The sequence below is a fragment of the Nelusetta ayraudi genome, unplaced genomic scaffold, assembly GCF_046127955.1.
Source record: "Nelusetta ayraudi isolate G7.1 ecotype Tasmania unplaced genomic scaffold, CSIRO-AGI_Nayr_v1 ptg000008l, whole genome shotgun sequence".
Taxonomy (NCBI): Eukaryota; Metazoa; Chordata; class Actinopteri; order Tetraodontiformes; family Monacanthidae; genus Nelusetta; species Nelusetta ayraudi.
This window is the reverse complement of record NW_027466058.1, coordinates 843817-868277: the sequence shown is the minus strand read 5'-3', so window position 1 is coordinate 868277 and position 24461 is coordinate 843817. Positions and strand designations below refer to the sequence as shown.

Genomic DNA, 24461 nt, shown 5'->3' with positions numbered 1-24461 from the left:
TCTGATGGAACGAATCTCTTTTCCTCCAGTTGGCAGCCAGAAGCCCTTCCACCCAGTAAAATCTGAGAAGAAGAGTAACTCAAAGCGGTTGTGTGTGTCAATGGGAAGACAGTAAATATACTCGTTGACGTGCTTGTTTAGTCGCTGAAAACCTCGACTATCAGGCGTCTACGCCAAAATAAACCACACTGCATCGTGAAAATATAGAACTGAACACTAAAAAGGCTTGGAAAAAAGTGCAGTCGGCTGTACTACACAATGACTGAACCCTGGATGTTGTGCAGTCCTGCGTTGGTGTCGGTGCAGAGTCTGCGTTTTGTCTTTGTCTGTCTGTCACCTTTTGTCCTTTCTCATTCCTGGACACTGGGGGGGGGGTATCTGTCTATGTGAGCGTCGAGCGTAGTGCGCAAAGGATGATGGGCAGCCAATGGGGCTGTGATACGGCCTCTTGACTTTCCTCTGTCTTTACTGGGATGTATTTGCTCCCCAAAGCCACTCAAGTAACCTGGATCCATCGAAATCACCCTCCTGTGACCTTCGACACGCACCATATGATGCGGCTCTAACCTCTTCTGGTTGGACTCACATTTAAAATTCCTCAGCGCTATCCTAACTCCAAGCAAAGAGGTGATACGCCCCCTTTAAAACTTACGCAGGACTCATGAAAGTCTGAGTTTTATTGACGCGAACGTTTAATGGTACACGCAGCATTTCTGCTGCAGCTCAGGTTCGGGGATGACTCAGATGAGATATTTTCCTGGGGCGGACGTAAAAAAAAAAAAGGGGGAAACCACGGAGGGTATCAGTCAGAGAATGTCCCAGGAGTCCAGAACGTATAGCAGGACCAGATGTTTTTGTTTGCAAGCACAGACTCAATCTTTCTGTGCGATGGTCGGGCTCAACGCGATGATCGCGGCTTTAGAATGAAGGCAGCGATGCTGTGGAAATTGTCGGAATTGCTGAGTCGGCCGATACAATCTGAAACTGCTGCAGACACAGCAAGAAGGGCTGAGATATGTGCGCTTTAATTGTGAATCAGGGCCCGGAGAGAAGGCCTTGTTTTAATTACGGCAACTCGGTGAACTTTGCATCTTGATAATCAGCCCCACCAGCAGACTAAACATTTGGACTACAAGAGCCTCCTGATTTTAAATGCCGGTTGAACCTGGTGGGTCCAGTCCCCCATTGTCTATCCTCGCGCTAAACAAAGTGTGAGCCAGTGTTTGTGTCGGAAGGAAGCGGACTGTGTTGAACAATGAGAGTTTTTTTTCTGTCTGCATACTTCCCAGCCTTGCAAACAGCGTTACGTTTTTTTTTGGAGAGTGCAAACTCATGACATGTTTGGTGCCGAGGGAGTAGTACAATGAACAAGCAGCGGCAACCCAGCCGGGAAAATAAATTTTAATCGAAAACGTGAGCAAATCTTTTTCAGAAATGGATTTCATTTTTATTTCCTTGGCCTTATCTTTTAGCTCTAACCAGGAGGTTATACTGAGCTGGTGCTTCCTGGAGCATCAGGCAGCTTTCCTCACCTGCTGTTGGCTCACTGCGACAAAAAAAAAACAACAACCCTCAAAATCCTCCAAGAAATACTTTCAGCACAAAGATTGGTTCCAGAATAAATACAACCAAAAGTCTTTCGCCAGTTCTATTGGTCTAAAATGTAGTTGTGTTCGGGCAAAGCAAATATATGAATGAATAAGATAATCTGGGAATAAACATACTTTAAGGAATAGTGTGGTTAGGGTTGGGGTAAGGGTTACACTTTATTTGATTTATACGGTTTTATTGACAATGGATACGCTGAGGTTGGACATTTCAATATTATTAAATACACTCTGTATGCCATCGGGAATGTTGAAAACCCTGAAGGAAAACTCACAGGTTGCACATTAAGTTCAAAAATGGTGGATATGCTAACTGTCTCAAAGTGTATTATTTGGCTTATTTATTAAAAAGATATTGTGCAACTTTAAGGCTGACAGACTGCCTGTACAATCTTGCAATAAAATATGGTGGAAGAAGCAAAGGCGTTTGAGCAAAGTCTGGCTGTGCTACCCGAGTCTGTCGTTACTGTGAACGTCTCACGGTTAAGAATTAGCGTCCGAGGCTCCGACAATCACGAGCCATGAAGAATCTTCCCGACAGCCCACGTTTTCAAACAGTTGTATCTCAAATCCCACACACAATCCGTGCGCTTCGCTCAGCTGCGCCTCCCCCCAGGATGGCCTGCGCGTTATTCTTCCTGCGGCGGCCGAGGTGATGTATTCTTTTCATGTACGGAGGAAGCGCAATATCCTGTTCCAGCAAAACGCTCTAATACCGCACAAAGCAGGCCGGGCCCCTGGCCCTCTCAGGGGCCCAAACGCCGCTGAAACCAAAGCCACAGGCTCTCCGAGATGGTGATATATGAGGTGTGTGTCCATCTGTACCTCAGACTCCTGAAGGCCTGTTACTGTTTGAGTAAAAGTAGGGACTTAATGGGGCGGAGGGATGGTTCTCATTTGAGCGGTTGAAAAGTTCCCTCTGGGCTCGCAGGGCTTTTTATTGAAGGAGTATTTTCTTTCACAAACCCATTGTTGTGACATGCAGTATTTCAAGTTTCTGTCAGCTAGGATTTCTTCTCTGCCGAAGAGGTCCGCGTCGACGACACCAAACTAACGGAGCCTGGGATGATTTAAGAGAGGTGGCAAAACACTGCAAATAGTAAAATGAAATATGCAACAAAAAAAAAAAGAAAAATAGAAAAGAAAAAAGTATTCTAAAGCTATTGGTTCAATAAAGCGCTATAAATAAAATGTTTCCTTGGCAATTGTAACTGTAGTTTTTTTGTATTTCCTAAGTGTTTAAGTGTAATCTTATGACATTTGGCCTATGAATTAGAGAACTGGAAATCTTCACCAATGTTTATATTAATAATAAACCCATTTTATCTTGCTCCGATCTTTGAGTGTCTCGTTTCCCCCCAAGAACAAAATCCAGGCTATTTGTGAAGCCATAAACACACGTTAAAAAAGAAAGACACTGCACATCAATCAACACAGATATTACTTGAGATGCTGTAGTGTGGAAGTGTAAAGAGTTTTGTCAAATTATCCCCCCCCCCCACACACACATACTCTGGCCACCACGTAGCTTCGCCCCTGCTTGCAGGGCCTCTGCAGCCTCTCCTGGAACCATCATATGGAAGAATTTTGTTTTGGTCTCTTGACAAAAAGATAATACAGATAAGGTCAACGTCAGACAAGACGAAACGTAAAATAAAAGGAAGATTTTTTATTTATTGATTTAAAAAAAAAAATCATAATGGAAACATGACATGGTTGAAGCAACACCAGCACCTGCTGGTCTGCACACTGGGAGCGCCTCGCGCACACGCTCACGCACAATCAGTGGGAGGTCGGCTCAGCTGTGGGCTGGTGGGCCTTCTCCCCCTTCCCGCCCCCACTACGACTGCCACTGGTCTCCCTGGAAGCCGAAGAGACGAACCAGTCGGCTCCACTGACTCCACACGGGACAGAGACGCGCACTCACTGGAGGAATGCGTGGCAAAACGCGCCGTGCGCACGGGTTTCCAGAGAGGGAAGCCGTCTTTTAACCGGTGCCGTCAACCACCCCTTTCCACTCCCCCGGGAGAGAAATGTCTCTCCCGCCGCGCTTCGTCCAGCTCTCGGCCGCCTCGCTCGCCGTCGTCCTCGGCCCGGACGAGGAGGGCTCGCTCGGCGGCGGCGGTGGCGGCGGCGGCGGCTGCGGGAAGCTCCACGGTGGCGCTGCCGGCGGCCAGGAGGTCTTCGCCGACTTCAAGGCGCGAAACTCGCGCAGCTTCTGGAACAAGAGACTCGTCAAGGCCGTGGGCGAGGTGTTCTTCCAGGGGTGGATGGAAAACTCGGTGCTTTTCATTCAGGGGAGCCCCGGCAACCTGGACGTGCTGCGGGAAGCGTGGATGCGCCGAGCGCTGAGGTCTCCCAGGGGCTTCGTCATCAAGGCTGTCGGTAAGAAGCGCTTTCCCCCCTGGACACAACGCTACGAATTAAAAAAAAAATATATATATATATTTTTTTTAAAGGAATCTTCTGTAAATTGATTATTATTAATTAGGGGAACGCACGCGCTCCCGCCTCCACGTACACACAATAGTCATGTTGTGTTGTTGCACTGGAGGGAACAACGGCAAAGTCTCCCAACAGTTGTTTGCCACAAGTGAGAGGAAGGTGTGAAAGTCGTAAAGTTGGGAGAACAGGAGCTGGCAGAGTTTCACCACCCCCCATCTATCCTGCTCCTCTGGAGCTTTGAAAGTGTCTGGCTGCTAACCTGAACCTGATGTTTAAAGTAGGTTCGTTTTCATTTTAGATCAGACACACCTCATTAGATCAGACACACACCTTTTTTTTTTTTTAGGGGCGGTGGTGGAGTAATAAGACAAGACAGCTAATTAAGATGGAAGACATGCATTTTCACAACAAAACCTCAAATACGATCTGTGCATTAATGAGTTGATTTTTTTTTTTTTTAAATGCAAATTTAGAGATAACAGCCCAATTTCAAGACAATTCATGTTGTTTCGACACGTGAAATGTGGCCAGGTTTGCCATCTTTCAACAGGTTTCAACATCTCAGGGGATTTTCCTCCACTCTTTTGCAGTCCTGCAGCATCGACTCGGACTAAACTCGAGGGGGTTTACACATCTTCTGCGTGTTTGAGAGGATTTCGTGACCCTTTGTTGTCGGCACAGCGTAATGTTTACGGACGCTGCTCGACAAAAGCTCCACAAAACGCTGTGCAATTACTCCCAGTTGCTGCCATTCCCTCTGGTTCTCATCAGAAATGCATATAGCTCTGCGCGGGGAACAAAGCGTTGGGGAGCCTGTATGGAGCCTCTTATACAGTATGATCTCATGGGCTGCAAATGCTTGACAGGGCTGACTCCTGGAGAAAATGACCACCCTATGTGGCTTTTTCAGACCTAATGACAGTATTCTGGAGGGATGCGGCAGGTTTTCACGTGTTTCTCTCACCCTCGTGGGAAGAGGAAGACCGAAACTGGAAGTCATGGCACGGAGAGAAGAATCGGGATTTTATGTTATTTTACAATCAAGCATATAACACAAAAATCCCCCCCAAAAAGGCAGACGCCCGTATAGTTGAGGCATAGACTGTGTCTCAGCCCTGTCCACGTTGCTTCAGTTTCACAACTGGCAATGTGTTATTTTGTCTGGATGTTCCTCAACGCTCCATACCTGCTGTCAGACGGAGCAGTCGCGCAGCCATGGGCGAGGGAGGAATGCGATTGAGGAAGAGACCACACAGGGGGAGAGCCGCTCGAGGAGTGCGGGTGTTGAGGCGGGGAGGAGGCTGACATGCCGGTGCGCAAACAAATAACAAACAAGGCGATGCCCAACCAAAGACGCGCATGAGCTCACAGCCCCGAAACAGGTACAGGTGTCAACAGATTCCCCCCGTTTGAGCTTCAAACCAGATACTTGTAGTGTGGACATGCCACCTCCTTCCCCTCCTTAAACAATCCCTCCGCCTCCCGGCGCTGCAATTTGTATGGAAATCAGCGCCGGGAGTCCTGTCAGCGCCTGGTTTAGTGCGTCCTCGCCGAGAGGCGGTCAGCAGTGAATCACCGAGCGGCCCGACGCAACAGCCCAACGCCGCTCTGTTAGCCTGGATTGATGTCCCACACGTTTCACGGCCGGCGAGGGACTGTGAAAGTCAGACCCGGTGGATTGATATCGGGCCTGCGAGGCCTTGACATCGTCCTGGTATAAATATGTCAGTGGAAAAACAGAAATGTACTGAGTTATGGGCTACAGTGAATTTCAAACAGCCCTGTTTCCTTTCCAGGTCGGGGGAAGGTTGAGACAGGAGTTTTTTTTTTTTCTCAAAAGCCTGTTTTTCTCAGATTGTGTTAAATGCTTAAACAGTGCGGGAGGACGCTGAGTGATGAATGTGTATAAGGTTGAGGACGCTGGGTGATGAATGTGCATAAGGTTGAGGATGGGCCACAGAGGTGCCTGAGTTAAGACGAGGATGGAACAGGTTTTTCCAATTCCTGTATGTTTTGTCAGTTTTATATGTTTTACGTATATATACATATATATACGTAGCATTTGCCATTTCAATCTCACTAATCCATCTTGAGAAGATCCATCTAAAGCAGGTCTTAGGGATTGAGTGACCAAGTCGATGTCCCTTAGTCTGAAACCCAGAAGCGATCAGCCCTAAAAGCTACTGAAGGAGACAAAGAAGAAAAGCCACTGCAAACCTAGCCGTCGCTAAAGAGATTAGCGCGGGCGATGCAGCTCTGGCTGTTTTAGCATAACTGCAAGGCATCGCCACGTGAAAAGTAGAAAACAAAAGAACCATGTTGAAGGCTTCTCCTTGTGGATGAGATGGTTTCACTTTACTCCTGACTGGATTTGGTTAGAGTTTGGTGAATCTCCAGGGTGGTGGCTAAAGTTAGCACTCACATTGAAAGATGGCTTAAAGGTCCCATGGTATGCAAAATGCACTTTAGTGCGGTTTTCTATCAATAATATGCATCCCCGGCATGTCTACGATCCCCCCTGGTATGAAAAAAGTCCGTCCTTGACCGTCTTTAGTTTTTCCTACTTTCTAACATTTGTGCTTCAAACGGGCAGATTGTACTTCCGTGTCTTGGTGACGTCACCAAGACACGGAAGTGCACTCGACCCCGCGTTTTTTTTGCTGATTTAGGGACAGCAAAAATATTGGATCCAAAGTCAATTTTGACTAATGCAGGTCACAGACAGGTCTTTTACACATTTGAGAACTATTTTAAGAAGTGGAAAAGTGGCATAATATGGGACCTTTAAATGATCGGAAAATTGAAAACTGAACGCAACCTATGACTGAAATATTATGTAAGGGCAGTTATGCATCACAGCCATGATGAAAGATTATCGGAGAGAGACGTGAAGCTCCTGGGTGAGCAGACGCTTTAATTAATCTGTGCTAATTCCTCGCTGTCTGGCTATCAGTGTCTTGGTGGAGACAGATCTGCAACAAGGGCTGACAAGCCCCTCTACTCAGAAGGGGGGGTGGGTGGAGGCCCCCAGAGGAGGGAGCAGGGGGGAGGGTGAGGGTCGATGGATGAAGGGGATTGCGGTGAGGTTGAGGGCCGAGGTAAACAGACAGGGCTGAGGAGTCGCTGTGAACGGGCCTCGTTGTTATCCTTGTGGGAATGGGCCCCACTGGTACTGAGGATGACCTCTGTGCTCCAGCTGAGGAACGTCTTGTTTCTCATTCTTCCCCTCAAATTATCTCCCCGTCCTCCGCCTTTCTCTCAGGAGCGCAGCTATGTTGGTAACCATCAGCGTGGATCAGAGGACGATTTTTTCTTCTTTTTTTGACTTAGGGAAAATACAAAACACGAGGGAGACGCAGGAGCATTGTTGGTTTTATCTGATTGAATGAAGCTGTACTTCAGAATTTCAGGAGGTTAGACGCGTGGTGAAATACAAAGCTTTCACCTGAGAGTTGCTGTATCTCCCCTCTCCGGGCCTTCAACGCTAAGCTCTGCTCCAGAAAGTCACATGACAAAAATGTTGAATCTCTTCTGTGGCGTGTCCACTGTCAGTGGACTTGAAGCCTTCTTGTTGAAACCAGAGGCCTCTCATTGGCTCTGAGCCGCTTCTGCATTATTCAGAAGCCCGCTGTCTCGGCCGCAGGGTAAGCGCAGACCCACCGGCTAAAACATTTATACAAAGTTAGCTGGTGGTGTAATGAGGTGTCCTGTATCTTTTCCGACAATCCATCCCATTAAAAACCGCCGTCATCCTCTTCTCACATGGACGTGTCCTTCCCTACGTTAAAAAAAAACCCTTCTCACTTTCCCCACAGAGGACATTTCAGCCACGGCCGCGCTCGCTGTGGGTCTCCCTCTGTGTGTGCTGTTTTTTTTCAAGAACTTGGGTGAAACGTTGCTGCGCTTTCCAAGCCAAGTTTCCTTTTTAAATGGTATGTTTTATTTACCTCGCCATACCATGAGGTGGCGGAGCATTCCTGAAATGCTTCATTTACTCCTGAGATCATTTCCTGAGTCCGCCACGGCAGAGAGCCTCAATTCCTGCCCTCTGCCTCTCACTTGAAAGTGTCTCGTTTTCACACGCGGGGTGTCTCCTTTCACGGGGGTGTTTTGCCAACGTCTCCGAGCGCTGCGCTAATGGTCGTAACTCTTCCAGATGTGAGCTTATTAAGCCGGACACCCCTCGCTGGGCATTTCCAGGTTGAGACGGACCACCCTGTCCTAAATATACAGCAGAGGTCAAAGGTTACAACCTCCTTGCCATAACGAGCCACCTCCAGGTCAGTTCAGTTTAGATGGTTTGTTACAAGGGAAGCGACATACATCAATACAGGTGTTCTCCACCGACTGGCCACCTCGGCGTCTTTTGGCGAACCAGACAGAAGCAGACATGCTCCTTGTATGTTTTCAGTTACAGGACATCGCAAAAGAACTGTTAACTTAATGAAAACGAACATTTCTGACCACTCTCGCCTTTAAATTTCATAGTGTTGTTTTTTAATAGCGCCCGGAGTCGTCCAACACAGACGCCTAAAGTTCTTTATTAGCTACTCTGGGTATAAATTATGGGTTGACAGAGGTTTTGAGCTTTTAAATATTTATCACTAACTTTACTTTACGACCAGTAAATTTCTTTACAATTTCAATCACTTTCACCATATTTTTCTAGCACATCCGTCTTTGCCAAACGCAACCCACATTTACAGCACATAAATCAGGTTGACGCCTTGTTATAGCTCTCTTGCCCTTTATTTTGACAACCGCATTGAGATAAAGTGGCCAAATTTTAGGTTATAAAAAGTGAGTTACATAAAATTGATTGATTTACTCCCACACGGAGCTGGTGGAGCGCCACCTTGGTATAAAAACATCTGTTTTTGCTAAGTACTCTACACATTATTTTTCCAATAGCCCATAGTCCATATTTTCATTTCCAGTGAAATATATGTTATCAAAAGAAAAGAAGCACAGCCTTTGCTCTATTGCCTCAACTGTATAGCATGCACTAATGAACGATCCCTTCTCAGCCTCTTGACACCAACTGCATGCCGTTAAGCATTAAACAAAGTATGATAAGAGATAGATAAACACTGCACATGAGGAGCAGCAGTAAACCAGCCTGTAGCGCTTGAAAGCCAAACGTGGCCAAAAGTGTGGGTTTCTTCTCATTTCACTATTGGTTTCGTAAAATTTAAACCTCACTTTGGGTTTACCAAGTTAACCGTTAACATAAGCAAAAGTCTTGTTATCCTTTTGTCTGTGGAGCAGTTTATGCCAGCTTTTTTTTTTTTTTTAATCTGGCAGTGTATTTTCTGCTCTGGTTTGCTGTGCGGTTCAAAGAAAACCATAACTTCGAGTCTCAGACGTGACCAAACACAGTGTCACTTTGTGTTTGCATGTGTTGGCCTCAGTGCATCATTTGTCCCCGACATCCTTCCTGTCAAGCAGGAAGCCCGCCCCTGGTGCGGATCGGGCAAATCGGCCGCTTTATTAACCCAAATATTGGGCTGAGCCGTAGCAGCGGAGAAGGCCGGTGCCAACAATAACAGCCGAAGAGTTTCCTCTGTATCCCACAGCTTATACAACCTGTCAGTGGCCGCTTGAGTTTCCCACATGGGATTATGCTTCATCCACTCTTAGGTCAGACAAATAGGTTGACACAGTAGTGAGGCCATAATGCATCAAATATGGTATTACTATTACTCTTCAGTTCCCCGTCCAGGATGTTTTCTTTGTGTCATTTAGCGTCGATGAATTTGGTGATATGCTAACATCACACGTGTCATAGCAAAGTGCCGCACTGCTGTATTTTAAGTGGGAAGCGATACGTTCGCATGGCGTGAGGGAAGCAATGTTTTGACCTGCTACCCTGGAAAGAAACGGCAGCAGATCATATGGCAGACATTGACGGGAGCTCTGTTCTTAATACTCTGACAACAAACACTGGAATCTGCTGCACCTCAAGTTTGGTTAAATGGGGGGGGGGGGGGATGGGCTTCATCTGTAACCAATGACGGCCATCACCCCTGATTGTGGGGCAAGGATTTGCTGGAAAGCCTCATAGATTGTTTGTGTGTGTGGGGAGAGGCCACATGGGTGGAGCAGGGCAAAAATACCTGGATACCCAGATAAAAGTTGAAGGAGGGGATAGAGGGCCTGGCCTGTTTCTTGGCTTAGTGGTTAAGTGGATATCCCAAGTGCAGTTTAGCCTGTCACAATACATATGATGCAATACGTAGAAGACTGCCCAGGCTTTCAAAGTTTAAAGTAAAGGCCCAAATAACGAACAAGGATAGGCCTAAAACAGTGCCTTGGAGAACACCTATTACATACGTAAAAGTACTTTCTTTTTCTTCTTTCCTTTTTCGCGACAGTCATATAAATGACCAGTTTAGTTGTAAAAGGAATAGCACTAGTCGTACAACTGGATCGCTGCCAACTATTCTGAACAACATCAGGGAACCATTGGCCATTGAATAAATTGATATTTAAAGGGGGGTTGAGGAGGTGGGGAGCATTTTCTTTTATGTCCTGGGTAGACACAGTATCATAAGGTCATGGCTGAAATGTTAAGATCTGCCAACCTGAGGCCAGGCTGATTGAAATTAAAGAGAAAAAAGGAAAACTTTGGGTTAATTGCTCACGTATGCCGATATGATTCGATAATGCCACGTCAGTTATTATTCTAACCTTTATTTCCTGCTGTGTGTAGATCCTTTTGTTTGTGTTGGATTGACAAATCCCTCTTTCTGGACACATTTTTAAAGTACTATCTCTGCGGTAGAATTGAGTTATTATTGCATTTATGATTTTTGCATTCCTTCACTTGAATATTTATTCACTTTAAATTAAGCCAGTCTGCTGAAGGACCCGCCAAACACTAAGCAGATGTGTGCTGAGCCATATGCACTCTTGATTTTCTTATTTACGTTCCGTTTTTATCAAGCCTACAATCAAAAGTAATAAAGCTGTTTAAAGTCGGTTCATCCGTCAGTCCCTGCAGCCAAGTTTGGCTCATTTTGCAAATAACAACACACTTCGATGTTATCCATACGCCCAATATGGACTCTCATTAATCCTGCAGAGGCTTGTTTCGTGCAGGGTTATTTATTCCAGAAGAACTGGAAGACAGTGTAATTTTACCACTCTTTCTGTTGTTCTGTTGACAACTACCCCAATTTCAATAAGTACGATAAGTGGCGCGTCAACCTTTGAAGTATCCCCTTCACTTAGTGTCTGTGCTGTTACAATGAAAGCTTTGGCCTTGAGTTCATCGGTTCCGGGAATAGGGCCGGGATCACATACTTGACTCTGAAGATTCTGACCAATTTGGTCCAAGGGAGTTTCTGCCTAATAAATGTAGTTTCCATACACCACACTAATTCTGGAGGAAATGTTGAACGCAGCTGTTGAAGAACAAAGGCAAGGTACTGTGGCTAAACAGCCTGGGCTGAACAGCCATTTGGCAGAAATGTCACTGTGGGAGACTGTGGGGTAATGTTCACCAAGAGCCAGATACGTACGTCAGGGCCGCGGCCCATTAAGTGTGAAAGAGGTCAGACGAGGAAGTAAAAAAGACGGTTAAAAAAAATACAGCGTTGTGCTCTAATGTGTACCTGCTGGCACCGCCGCTGCTATCAGGTTTCACGGGGGCCACTTTGAGCTGCGTTATAAAATGCTGTTCACACAGTTACTGGTCCTCTGTTGAACACCTGGTCAGGTGTACTTCCCATTTCACGAGAGCATGATTATAGGGGTTTTACACACTCGCGCAGTCATCGCGAGGTAATTTTTTTTTTAATGGAACAGGCTGGCTATTAGGGTTAGACCAAGAATGATACAGATGGCAAAAATCTTAACTTAATGGCACCGCAGCTGCAGAGATTCGCCGCCAAGATCCGCGGATGTTTCGACTTCAATAAATGTCGATTTTGAGGATCTTTACTCGTTGCCTGTTTATGCTCCCCGGCCAACATGCATCAAATGTCAAAGGGCTGGTACGGAAAAGCCAGTCTGAAGGCCACGGGTGGATTATGGTTAGCCATGCTACGCTGTCTGCTGCCTCTCTCCCCCTGTCTTTGTATTGAAAGAAGCAGATTCGCTGTCAAGGCGAATGTTTCTATGGTGATTCGAGTCAACACAAGGCCAGCCTGTGTTTCTCCTCACTGCTCACTACAAGTTTGAGCAATAAATCCTCCTTGAATCACTGCCTTTTGACTTGTCTGACTTATCTATCTCATCCGCCCAACAAAGCGCGCCGTTCATTCTCAGATGTAGCAGAAAATCTTTCGTTTACTTCCTGACAACGGGGCCGCAATTGGATTTAATGATGCAGAAGTTGGCCACATTGTGTCTAGTTAACCTGAATCAGCGCCGCCGTGTTCGCCTGCCAAGGGGAGCTTTTTGTCGGACGCCGACAACAATGAGGGCACAGTCCACATGTCACCCGGTTTCCTCCTCCTCTTCAACGCTTCACTTAATATTTAAACACAAGCTTTTTCTCCGCCAATACGGAGGATTAAATATTTACCTAATGCCTCCGAGGTCTGGGGCCGAAACGCAGGTTTTTATTGTTGTGGGTCAATCAGCGAGGCTGTAAAATGATCCTGGCTTTGAGTCCGTCCATTATATTGGCTGTTGATGGGTTTTTAAGTGAGACGCATGGTGGTATATTTTTGGAAGAAAAGGCAGGAAAATCACATACAATCTTTTTAACGTAATAATGAAGCTATGTAGTGCAGTACAGTGCAGTGGTGCAAGTGTGTTAGGGTGGAGGTGCAGGAAAATGGCCGTGGTGCAGACCGGCCTCTGTTTGGTTGTCAGGGACACTCGGGCTCTGATTGCTATCTGAAGGGATCTTTTGACTCTTGGGTTTATTGGGTCATTTGACTGCAACGCCCACATCTGCGCACTCCTCCGACATGAAAGACACAAATGTGCAGTCCGCTTCGCAGAGAACGCGATACACACAAACACACACGCACAGGCAGACGAGGGCGGGGACGCACAGGCCTATTGGACCTGTAAAACCATTACAAAGAGGAGTGGTTGTGAGGCTCGGAGGGAGTGGTGGCGTAAATAACCGTCGGCATCTCTCCGCCCATTACACTAAGCCCTGACGGGGAATGAATGTTTGACATTGTACTCTCACCAGACATCTCCGATCTTTCACATAGAGCCTGTGGGTCCATCCGAGCGTGAACTTGGGCTGATGGATTCTAAGCAGTCCGAGGCAGCGCTCGACTTCACGTTGAATACCTGGCAGTGTTCTGTTAATGAGAGGGACAGGAGATTAGCCTGTTTGCTCAGCGGAGCCTAAAAGATGAGACGATACCACCGCGAGATAAGACGCTGTGTGTGTGTGTTTGTGTGTCCCAAGAGGGGCCGCACAGGGAGGGAGGGTCTGTGGCAGCGAGGCTGATGTTTCACCAAGATATTCTCTGAGATAGCGCGGCGACAAGGGGTCAGGGACTAAACTCCGGCACAAGTTGTGCAAGCAGTTTCACTGCTCAGATTTCTGCTCTCCCATTAAAAGCATGCATGGCCAATTACAGTTTTCACGTGCTGAAGACAGCACGTATAATCTTTAATCTGGTAATCGCTGTACCTAGCATTGCCTACACTAACGTTGCCATATTAAATGCAAACAGCAGCATCAGACTGGAATATCCACTTCTGCCTGGAGCAGTTTGCATGATGACAGTCACAAAAGAGTCCGAAGATGAAACACTCAACTGGAAAACTAAAGCTACTGCGTCGCTGCGTCTCTGTGAGATTCATCTACGAGGAAAGATTTTGTTGCAAACATGCGGAACGGGGGAAATTTCCGTCCGAGGCAAAGTGTGAGGTTGCGTTTGCACCACATCAGGGCAAAAATGTAGCGGTTGCTCCTCAGACAGAGCCTCTGCGGTCCAGCCGAGATGGCCGTCACCATCACTACAGGGTCTGAAATTCATCCCAGCTCAGCTATTTGGTCGCAGCGTTGTCTCGCGGGACACAACTTGATGTTACACAACGTTAACTACCCCGTCGGCCTTTGACACGGGTTCCGATATGAACTCATGCTGAGTCTACCTCAGCAGTGCCATGGCTAACGGGCTTCTGTACAGCAGAGAAACAGATGGATTAGAGATTACTGCACAGCTGCACGTCGAAATGTCAAGTAGAATACTACAAATATCAGCCAGACTGTGAAAAGACAAATGGTTCTCAAGCTGCCGGGAGGCAGATTTTTACATTTCAAACCTCTTCTTGAATAAGTGTGTGTTGAATGAGGTCTATGTAATGGGACTTTAATGGGAAACACAGGTTCTTAGTTAGAATAAGGGTGACTTTGTGTCTATATTACTACTTGCATGGATGGGAAAATATATACAAGCCCATGTTGGCTCTTTTTTTAAATTTTTTTTTAGCTCAGGTCTCACATGTGCGTTTATCTGATTGTCTTGTTGTATGTGCAGCTGAATAAAGGCTAGCTGTTGTAGCATGACTAGTCCATGTGGCATTTTCGGTCCCGAGCGCGAGCAGCTTGTGGAAGTTTAGTCGTACTCTGTGTTGTGTCAGTGTTCCCTGCCAAGAGGCTGGGGTTAATGCAATCACGTATGAAATGGGACTCATGTGGCTGCTGGGGCCGGCTCTCGGCGGCGCGGCCATGAGAATACATGTGGCATTGATCAGTGTCTGCAGCCAAACACAACTCAGTGGGGAGGGAGAGGAGAGAAGCTCTGTGTCAATCATCTCCGCCAAATGAGCAAGTCAGCCCGAGGTGTTTCTCATTTTTATCCCCCCGAGCGGCAGTTTAATCTGACACGGAGAGTTTACGGCGAGGGGAGTGATGTATTTTTCAGATCCGCTGCTTGGACCAGAAATCCGGATCTGGCCTTCGTCACCTTATCTCGATGTAATTTCAAAGACGGTCCGACCACAGCACAAAGCCAATGTTGTCTTTTAATCCTAATTGCCAGATTTGAAAAGGGAAAGAGCAGAATTAATCATATGTTTTGCCTGTGTGGTTTTTACTGCGCAAAATTATTAGACGGCTCCCTGAATTATGTTTTATGTATCATCGTGGTCTGGCAAGGTGATCTAAGATGTTGTCAAATGAGACATCGTTCCGTGACGAATTATACGAAAAATCTGAGAGGTTGAAAATCCTCCACGCAGCTGTTCAGACTCGGTGTTCCTTGTGTGTCAAGGTTGTCTTGGCAGCGTTGATAGTGTGTTTTGGATGTAAGCTAGGAAGCAGCCGGCACAGTCCCATACTGGAGGATCTACAGCCTGCATAAACAGCGGCTCTGATGAAGCACACTTTGATCACTCTCTTAGCAAGCTAAGCATAATGACATTCTAGTTGTTTGTCAAGTTATTTTTTTTCCTCTGAAAAAAAAAAAAAAAAAAATGCCTTATGCAACTCTCTTTTCAAGCTGAGCGGGAACACCCGTTTATAAGGTCGCGTTAAACCTCCACCTCTTCAACTTGTCCTGCCTGACTCGCTGTTGTTTCGCTCCCGTGTCACTGTAGCGTGGGGTTGTCATGGGACCCAGCTGGGTATTTGTGCCATGACAATGAGCGTAAAGTCGCTGTCCCGGTCTTGGGTTACAGAAACACAGAGGTCTGTTCCCCCCGGAGAGCACGGAGTGCCTTCCCCGACGGTCACGCCTGCTAATGTTAGACTCAATAAACACTAATCCTCTGCTGGACCCATTTTTCTGTCACAGTTTTCTTTTCCCCACACCTTCCTTTTTCCAAACAAACCTTTATCTCACTTCGTTTGTCCTCTGTCTCAAATCGCCTTTGTCGGTCTGTTAAGTTTTATCCAGACTTGGTGAGAAAAATGTGGGAAAAAAATGTCTTCAACTTGATCCCCCGCCCCCCGCCTCCTTGTCAGCACGTTACGCTAGCAGGTGTTCGACAGGATATCCTGCTCTGAGCCGGGACGTGGTTGGGTGGTCATAAAAACGCATGGTCAAGCCATTTAAAAAAGCTGGTATGATTTCACTGCAGTTTATTGATTTCCCTCTGATTGGGCCGTCGAGTTATCAACTCTCTCCAGATGGTGAAGAAATCACCTCTTGACTGCAGCTATAAGTGGTTGCCATGTGGACGGCCAGCCAGGCATTCCTATAGGAAGTCAGCAACAATGAGGAGCTGTCAGCAGTCCAGATTCACTGCTCTGGGAGGCTGCTATTGAGACATCCGCTCTGAGGTTTAGTCAGATTAACGTCCTCTGTTGGGGAGGCAGATGTTTTTTTTTGTTGTTGTTTTTTTTAACAATCCCACCGTGTGTCATTGGATCAGTTTTGAAAAGAGAGACCCCTCTCTGTGAGCCTGGCTTTACGAGGCTTAACCTTCTCTCGGAATAAAACGTGTTCTTTTTAACTTCTACAGATTGAGAATGAGGCCCACTGATGCGTTCATGCTGCTCTGTGGTCAGTGTTTTGAATTGGCACGGTATTTTTCCAGATCCTTTTGCCTTCATTGTTAAATTCTGTGCATATATATTTCCACCAAGCTTTGATATTTCAGAGTTATTCTGTCCTAAAACGGGGTGAAGATGAAGTATGTTACGTGCACAACAAATGTAAAAGAAAGAGTGATTCTGTTTATGTTTATAAAAACATAAACAGAAGCTCTGTTAGACCTAACGTTACATCAAAGTGAAATACAGATTGTATATTTGATGACTGAATGATTTGTATAAAGATCCCGTATTACAGCTCTTTCAAATATTTATTTTTCATCAAAGCGGCCCAGCACGATTAATGATGGAGAAAAAACCCCAAACAACAAAACAACTCTCGAGAAACGTTATGCTAAAGCTGTTGTTTGTTTTACCTTCCACATGTTTATTATGTGGAAAGTACAACGTCGTTAATTTTATGTCTGCACACTGAAAAGTGAGCAAATTAAGTAAAAAGGTGAGTAAATACGCATAACTGTGCGAATATCACCGAGAAACGCTGCCTTTAAAATGTTCCAATCATGGTCAGTGTTAGCATACCACGGCAACATGATGAAAGTCAGAAAATTCTTAAAAGCAGCACCCAGCAGTAAAACGTAGGAAGGTTTCTGGTCAGCTCCCACGGATCGCTAACATGTCTGGTGCGTGTGTGTGTGTGCTGTTGAGCTTCAACATGGCAGAAATCTGATTGGCTGTTTGTTTTTGCTGCTTCAGACCGAAGTGGTTCAAGTGTGAGGGCTGTAAATGTTTACTTTACATCAAGCGTGAGCCTCAGCAGCGTTTTTGCCAAAGCTTTGGTGTCAGCGGAGGGGAGGAACCCCTTTTTGCGGACACACGTGCAACATGTTTGAGCTTAATCCCTGCATTTTTACACACGGCGTCCCTTTCTGCACAACTCGGGGGGCCACGTTGTCGACCAGCTCCAACCGGCTCACTAAACTGTAGCAGAGCTCAGTCCAAGGTTTGGGCTGTTATTTTACATTTTGGGTGACATCAGCGGCCCATCTCCGATCCCCCTTTTTTACTCGGAGGGGTCCTCGTGTTAATTAGCGGTCAGTGATTAACTAAAACTAATTTTCCAGTCCTCTGGTTAAGGTTACGTTCGCTGCCCCGTCCATTCCTGAAGCACAGCCTCAGATTCTAATCATTCATCAGCTTCGCAGTGTAGTTTATTTTGGCACTTCCACTGAGCTCCCTTCCCATCAGTTAACATCAGTCTCTGCTGCTGCTGCTGCTGCTGCTGCAAAAAAAATCATAAATTGCCCGTCAGTCCATCAAGTCTACTGTAGTAAATGTACAGCAGCAGAAACCCTCATCCACATTCCTCCCCAAAACCATAACCACATGAAGGCTCAGATTTATACCCATCCATCTCTGATCGTAGCCTATAAATGTTTAAACTGCACCACAACAAAACACCAAGAGTTCATAACAGCATATTTGCCAAAAAAAACCCCTGGGAAGTCCCAGAATGTTACCCCTGAAAGTGGTGGATTTGAAAAAGTTAACATTGAAGGGCGCCACTGGCCTTTTGTGCCTCATGTTGTCCAAGAAAACTATACACAAAGTACAGTAAGCATAACTTCGTAGGATATGTTTATCTACTGCTGAGCTATTTTAATTTTGGGATTTTTGATCTGGAATATGGAATTGTTTATCACAGCTTGCGTCATCTTGGAGTACGGTACACTTTGATAAGTCGGTTCTATTGCAAACATTGGTCTGATTAAATCTTCTTTCCCAAACCCGGCCGACTGCTAAAACTTTTGTGTGTCGTTGTCTACACTCCTCACCATCTGCTTGTGTAAAAGACTCTCCAGCTCTTTGCCCATCTTTGCACTCCTCACTAAAAGGCTCCGAGGAACTTAACCACTGCATGTTGCTTCAATTATATTTCTACATGTGTGCAACTGATGATTGTCTCTATATTTTACGGTGCAATGTCTCCGTAATGACTGGTTGGCTTCAAAAGCATCTTATTTATTTGTTTGAAAGCCGTCCACAACCCGAACCCTGTGTACTTGTTTTGGACAAAAAGCATTTGTACAAGGACAAATGTTTCTGGAGACTTTTCTTTTGGTATACGCTTGTCCGGGGGGCGTCCCCCTGGGTATATAGGCCTGTATACATATGATATGGAGGAAAAGGGGGCGGGATATCTGATCTGAGCCAGCAGACAGACCTGTGGTCAGTTCTGTGGGAGTAATGGAATTCTGTGGTGTGTCCCAATGCTGATGGAATTTCAAAAGCATCCAGGGCACAGTTCGTATAGCTCGCATAAATAGACCACCTCAGTCAAGATTTAGAGGGTGGTTGGGGCAGGAATGTCAAGCCCGGGACTCCGGGCTGTTTTCACGGGCAGTGCGAGTCAGACGGAAAGAAAGCGGGGCAGACCTCTGCAGCCCAGGTGTGTTTGTGTGCTCTGCAGCTGGCTGACCTGCGCCACCTAAAATAATCTGTGTGTGTGTGTGTGTGTGTGTGTGTGTGTGTGTGTGTGTGTGTGTGTGTGTGTGTGTCAGGTGACCTGTCACCGGTGCAGATGTCTCCAGTCCCACAGTCCCAGTTCATCCCGCTGGCTGAGGTGCTGTGCTCGGTCATATCGGACATGAACTCCACTGAAATCACAGTCACCCAGGAGGCTCTCATCAACTACATGAGCAGATCTCACCCAGGTAATCGATGACACAAAGAGACAGTTTGAGTTCGATTTTTTTTTTTTTTTTTTAAGCGAGTGAACGTTCCAGTGTTACATATGCTGGTTAAGTATAACGCTGCAGTAAGGGAAAAACAGCTGCTCTTTCTTTTGCCCAACTTTGAACAATATAATATGTCTCTTTCCTGTCAGTGAACTTCCCATAGAAGAGAAAAGTCCATCGTTTACCTCTTTTACTTGCTCATCAGAGTGAATAAAATCAGCACTTAGTGATGACATTTAACATTTATCAAAAGAGTAAGATGAACTGTCTCAGTTTGTAATAAGTCGCTTTTTGCTTTTTTGATTAAGAAGGAACTGGCAGTGTGCTTCGCCCTCTGTCTGATTATAGTGATCAGCCAGGCTAAATAATTATAGGACGTAGCTTCAAGTTGAGTGGACAGGCATAACGATCTCATTTAACAATCAAACTAAATATGGAGAGATTTTTTTCAATACGTCAGAAGTTTTTACTCTTGATTTCCTTTGTGCCCAATACCCTGTTCTCTCTCTGCTCTCTAGGAATAACCATCCCTAGTCAGGACATCCTCTACAGCGCTCTGGGCACTCTCATCAAGGAGAGGAAAATTTACCACACAGGCGAGGGCTACTTCATTGTCACGCCTCAGACTTATTTCATCACCAACAACATGGCCAGAGAGAACAACTGGTGGTCCTTTGGTTCGGCCGATGACCCTCCATCTCCTCCGCCAATCACCTACCTGCTGAGCAATGATGCCTGCGTGGAGAGCGCCCAAACGCTGCCTGTGGCGCACTGCAAGTCCTGCAGCTGCTTCAGCCCTCTCCAAACGTCCAGCAATGTCGCCTCCTCTCCTTCGACAGCTGCGCCTCTCCCCGCAGTTGTGCCGGACCAGAATTATGTGTCGGTGTCTGTAAGCGAATGCACAGGGAAGAGCTTAAAGTGGCCCCGACCGCTGGATCACAAACCCACGGTGCAGCACCAGTCCACCTCCACGGCAGCTGATTACCAGGCTAGTGAGGTCAGCAAGACGACGGCCACCACAAACGCCACGAGCCGAAAAGAAAAGGACGCCAAATCAGGGAGGAAGTTCGGTCTGAGTTTGTTTTGGAGGAACGGAGGTAAAAAGGAGAAGCCAAAGAAGGAGTACGTGTCGTTTTCGGGGCAGTTCCCTCCGGAGGAGTGGCCGGTCAGAGACGAGGACGACCTGAACAACCTGCCGCGGGACCTGGAGCACGCCATCATCAAACGCATCAACCCCGAACTGACTGTGGACAACCTGACCCGACACACGGTCCTCATGAAGAAGCTGGAGGAGAGACGGGAGAAGGGCATGGACAGGGCCATGGACAAATGCCTGGATAAAGACGACAAGGGAGTCGACAAGGGAATGTCCACCGAGATCCTGTCGTTCACAAGGCAGAGGCACCATCACTCCTCAAAGGGAGGGAGAAGATCCACGCCGAAGGCATCTCGCAGCAAGAGGAGGGCCCACTCCTCCAGGGAGAAGCACAAGGAAAAGGAAAGGCTCCGAAGTAGGGCTCAGGTACGTGAGGTTGATTATCCCGAGAGGGAGGATCTGATCCCCGTCCGGCTCCGAGTGGAGATTCCCATCGATAAACCAGATCATGCAACAGAAGGCGGTGCTGCTGAGGGAACTTCTCTTTACAAGAAACGTATCGAAAACCCCTTCCAGACCCACACGGTTAAAGAAGATGAAACCGGCACGTCCCAACCTGTCGGCAGGACGCACAGAAAACGAGAAGCGAAGGATGGCAAGACTTTGGGGCCAGGCAGGAGGGAGCGCACCGGTCACCGCTCCAAATCATGGGACCCTTATCGGGCCAAGGCGAACGCAGAGTATGAAGAGCATGCCGAGAAGTCCCCGACTTCTGAGAACAGGTACAATCCCGGCCACGAGAGGAACCTCGGCGGGGATTGTCTGCTCCAGTCCGAAGCGAGGTTCAGTGAGGAGCTTCCTCCGGACTACAGCTCCACCTACCCGCTGAGCAGTACGCTGCGAATAGACGACAAGATTCGACACCAGAGGGACGGGGTAAACCAGGTGAGCTGGGAGGACGGGGGAGACCAAACCAGGCATTTTCAGGTTGCAGAGTACAACCCACAGGGTCAGTCTGTCGAGGGCGGCCTCTCCAGCATTCAGAAGCTCTCAAGAACGAACCCCATTGTCCCCTCGAACCATTACGAACCTGCCACTTCCTATGACCCACCTGGTGCCTGGTCCAAACCTTCTCTACGACGGCGGCACTCCCTAAGACACTCCCCGCCTCAAAGGGACGATGTTCTACCGCTTGAGCAACATTTTCCCTACCAGCAGCCCAGTGAGACCAAGGCTACCCAGGACCAGCAGGAGATAAGACCGGTCCCCCTTTGCAGTAGAGAGGAAAGACTGGATCTGACAACCGGCCGCGCTCTGTCAGTGACAGACGCCGACTGCTTTGCGGAGGACGATGGCAGGCTCTATCGGAGGGTCGACGAGCAGGATGATGAGGACACCTGCAGCTCCTTGTGTGTGAATGACGACAAGGTCGACGACCTCGCAGACGTGTACCGAACAGACGTGGCAGACTACCACGGGCCGCCCTCGGCTTTTAATAACGACGAGACAGATTTCCTATCTCGGGGAGCCAGCCATCACTATTTCAATACCAGTTTTCACGATAAACAAGCAGGTGGTGCGTTGCAAAACTCAGGAGACGGCATTTTAAAAGAACGTCCTCCCCCAGAGACCCAGAACAGAGCAGCTTCGGTGAGTCCACAAAGAGCTAGAGACGCCGGCTGGGGACTCGGCCGCCACGGCCAGTCAGGCCAATCACCAGGGGCCCAAAGTGCAGCCAGCGCCGGGGCGAGATCGTTGATCCAGGAGGGAACGGGGCACGAGGACAACAAGAATTCAGAATATCCTGAACTTTCTGAGCTGGCCGACAGCAGCATCTTCGACTACTGCCAGACCAGCGAGGTGGAGTCAGACGCAGAGACAGTCCGCAAGTCGGCCGACGAGGGCGAATCCGCACACTGGCCGGCGGAGGAAGTGCATGGAGGCGATTTCGATGGAACGTGCGTTCCTCGGGTGCACGCGGCCGCTCTGAGCGGGCCAAGCGAAGCCAGGAGGGCGGAGACTGGTGGAACAGCAGAACTGGGAGAGAACCAGAGCATCACGGGAGACAGCGGGATAGATTCCCCTCGGTGAGCGCTGCTCTTTGCTGTACGCATTAGTTGAAACATGACAGAGTGCTTCCATTTCATTGTGCCTCCCTTGGGCCTTAGGTGCAGATTGAGCCCGATGGAGCTTTTCTGTAAGAGAAACATGATCAGGCTTATCGTTTAGCCCTCATACACAGCTTTCCCTCCCTCTGCCTTACATCTTATATCTCGGCAAGCCCACAACAAACTCCAAATTGCCGAAGGAGAAAATAAACACAGCACTGAGGTTAGTTAACCTCCGGGTCACATGACTGTGGTCGACCTCCATCCCGATTCATTTTTCCCCCCCTTAAAAGTAAACCAAAGCTGAGCAAACACCTTGCGACCAATTATAGCGTCCAGTATTTGGACAGAAGGGAGTCATTTCGACAATTATGCGTAATTACCGTGCGCCACTTAAATCCTCGAGTTGTAATCAAAGGGGAAGAAAGGGCTTCTTCTCTGACACTGACCTCCCTGTGCACCCTGGTATGTGGGTGGACAGATGGGCCGCGTGAGCACATCACCTTGCTCCAAGAGGCATATTTATGAATGGATATCAACCTCATGTGCCCTTTGCTCTCTCCTCTCTGTGCAGGACGCGCATTAGCCTGGCCTCCAGCAACGCTGTCATTCTTGAGGGTCTCAAGAGGAGAGGCTTCCTGCAGAACTTGGAGAAACTGCACTCGAAAAGCAGCGCCATTCGGTCGCAAAGCTCACTGCTGCAACTCACCTCTGTCATGAACGTATAAAAGCCCAGAGCCTGTTGCTAAGGATGTGATTTTTTTTTTTTTGAAGGACCCATTTTAAACACATTTCCAGATTCTGGACTCCCACTGGAAACCCCCTTACATGATTAATTGATATGATTAAAACAATACATCTCCAAAAACAGCATTGTTAGCCCCGTATATAGCCTCCCGCAAAAATACTTGGTTATAGCTTCCTGTCAATTCTGCAAGAAGGAGTGTTTGTAGATGGGAAGAGGTGTCAGTGCCGTCTATGACATCACAAAAAGACTCTTTCTACATCTGCATCAGGATTTTTTTGTAAAGCGGAGCAGGCTAAAGAAGTATAGAATTTACTCACACATTAGTTATGAAACATTTGTGAAAGCTGAATAATAGGTGATCCTTAATGCAGCTCAGTATAAAAAGGCCAAACCTATTGTGCTTAGATTTCTATGCAACTGTGTTATTGGGAGGTGATGCATGTGAAATTACCTTTCCTTCCCGTTAACTTTCAAAATATGGGTTTGCACACATATGTACAGGTATGCAAGTTTTCTTTGTAAATACGTTTAAACTTTAAAGTAATATGTGACTGAAAGAAACTGAATGTATGCTAAGGTCTGCTAGCATGTGATGTAAATAAGTTTTCTCCCTCTATAATGTCGTTTTAAAATGTTCATTTTGCTGTTGCCTCCTTTTTCATTTATATTTACAATAAAATTGTGTAGTTCAGTCTGTTCTCTAGTTTTTCCTTCTAATGAACGTGACTGGCAGGTTAGTGCCCGCAAAACAGTGCTATTTATAGTCTCTAAAAAAATATTTTTACTCACCAATAATATGCCTGGATTTCCAAAAGCGGAGATCCACTTGTAAGACAGTCCCTTTTTTTCACCAACATCTACAGTGGCACAGACAGGAATCTGCTCAGTGTTTATTTTTTACCCCTAAAAAACAACAACAAACTATATGAAGTCCATGTCAAATGACACGACACTAAATTGCCTAAATGCAATTAATTTGCGACAAAGGTTGGTCACTGGTGAAATGCGAGAGCTGTACAGGAATTTCCCTCACAAAAGGTTTACATGTTCGACTGCATAACATTTTCAAGCGAATACATTTTACATTGTCGTGCTGATTTTTAACGCTCCACTTGTGCCGCGAACGTATAGCTTTGGTAGATGGTGACACCTTGTGGCCACAACTCGGAAGCGCAAGTCTCAGTTATGGCGAGACTTCGTCCCTCAGCGACGGGACAAGTGCTGCTTATTGGCGCCTGTAACACGAGGCAGTGAAAACAAATATAGCCGAACGCGTCGTACCGTCTTTATAATCACCCGTC

At 47.0% G+C, this 24461-nt stretch overlaps 1 protein-coding gene across 1 annotated transcript; it reads left to right on the top strand.

Moving 5' to 3' along the window:
- Nucleotides 1–3370: 3370 nt before the first annotated feature.
- stox1 (storkhead box 1) lies at nucleotides 3371–23851 on the top strand. The gene is made up of 4 exons (XM_076018513.1): nucleotides 3371–3992; nucleotides 19032–19184; nucleotides 19727–22391; nucleotides 22987–23851. The coding sequence occupies exons 1-4, from the start codon at nucleotides 3641–3643 to the stop codon at nucleotides 23138–23140; spliced, it is 3324 nt and encodes a 1107-aa protein (XP_075874628.1). The 5' UTR covers nucleotides 3371–3640; the 3' UTR covers nucleotides 23141–23851.
- The last annotated feature ends 610 nt before the right edge of the window (nucleotides 23852–24461 follow it).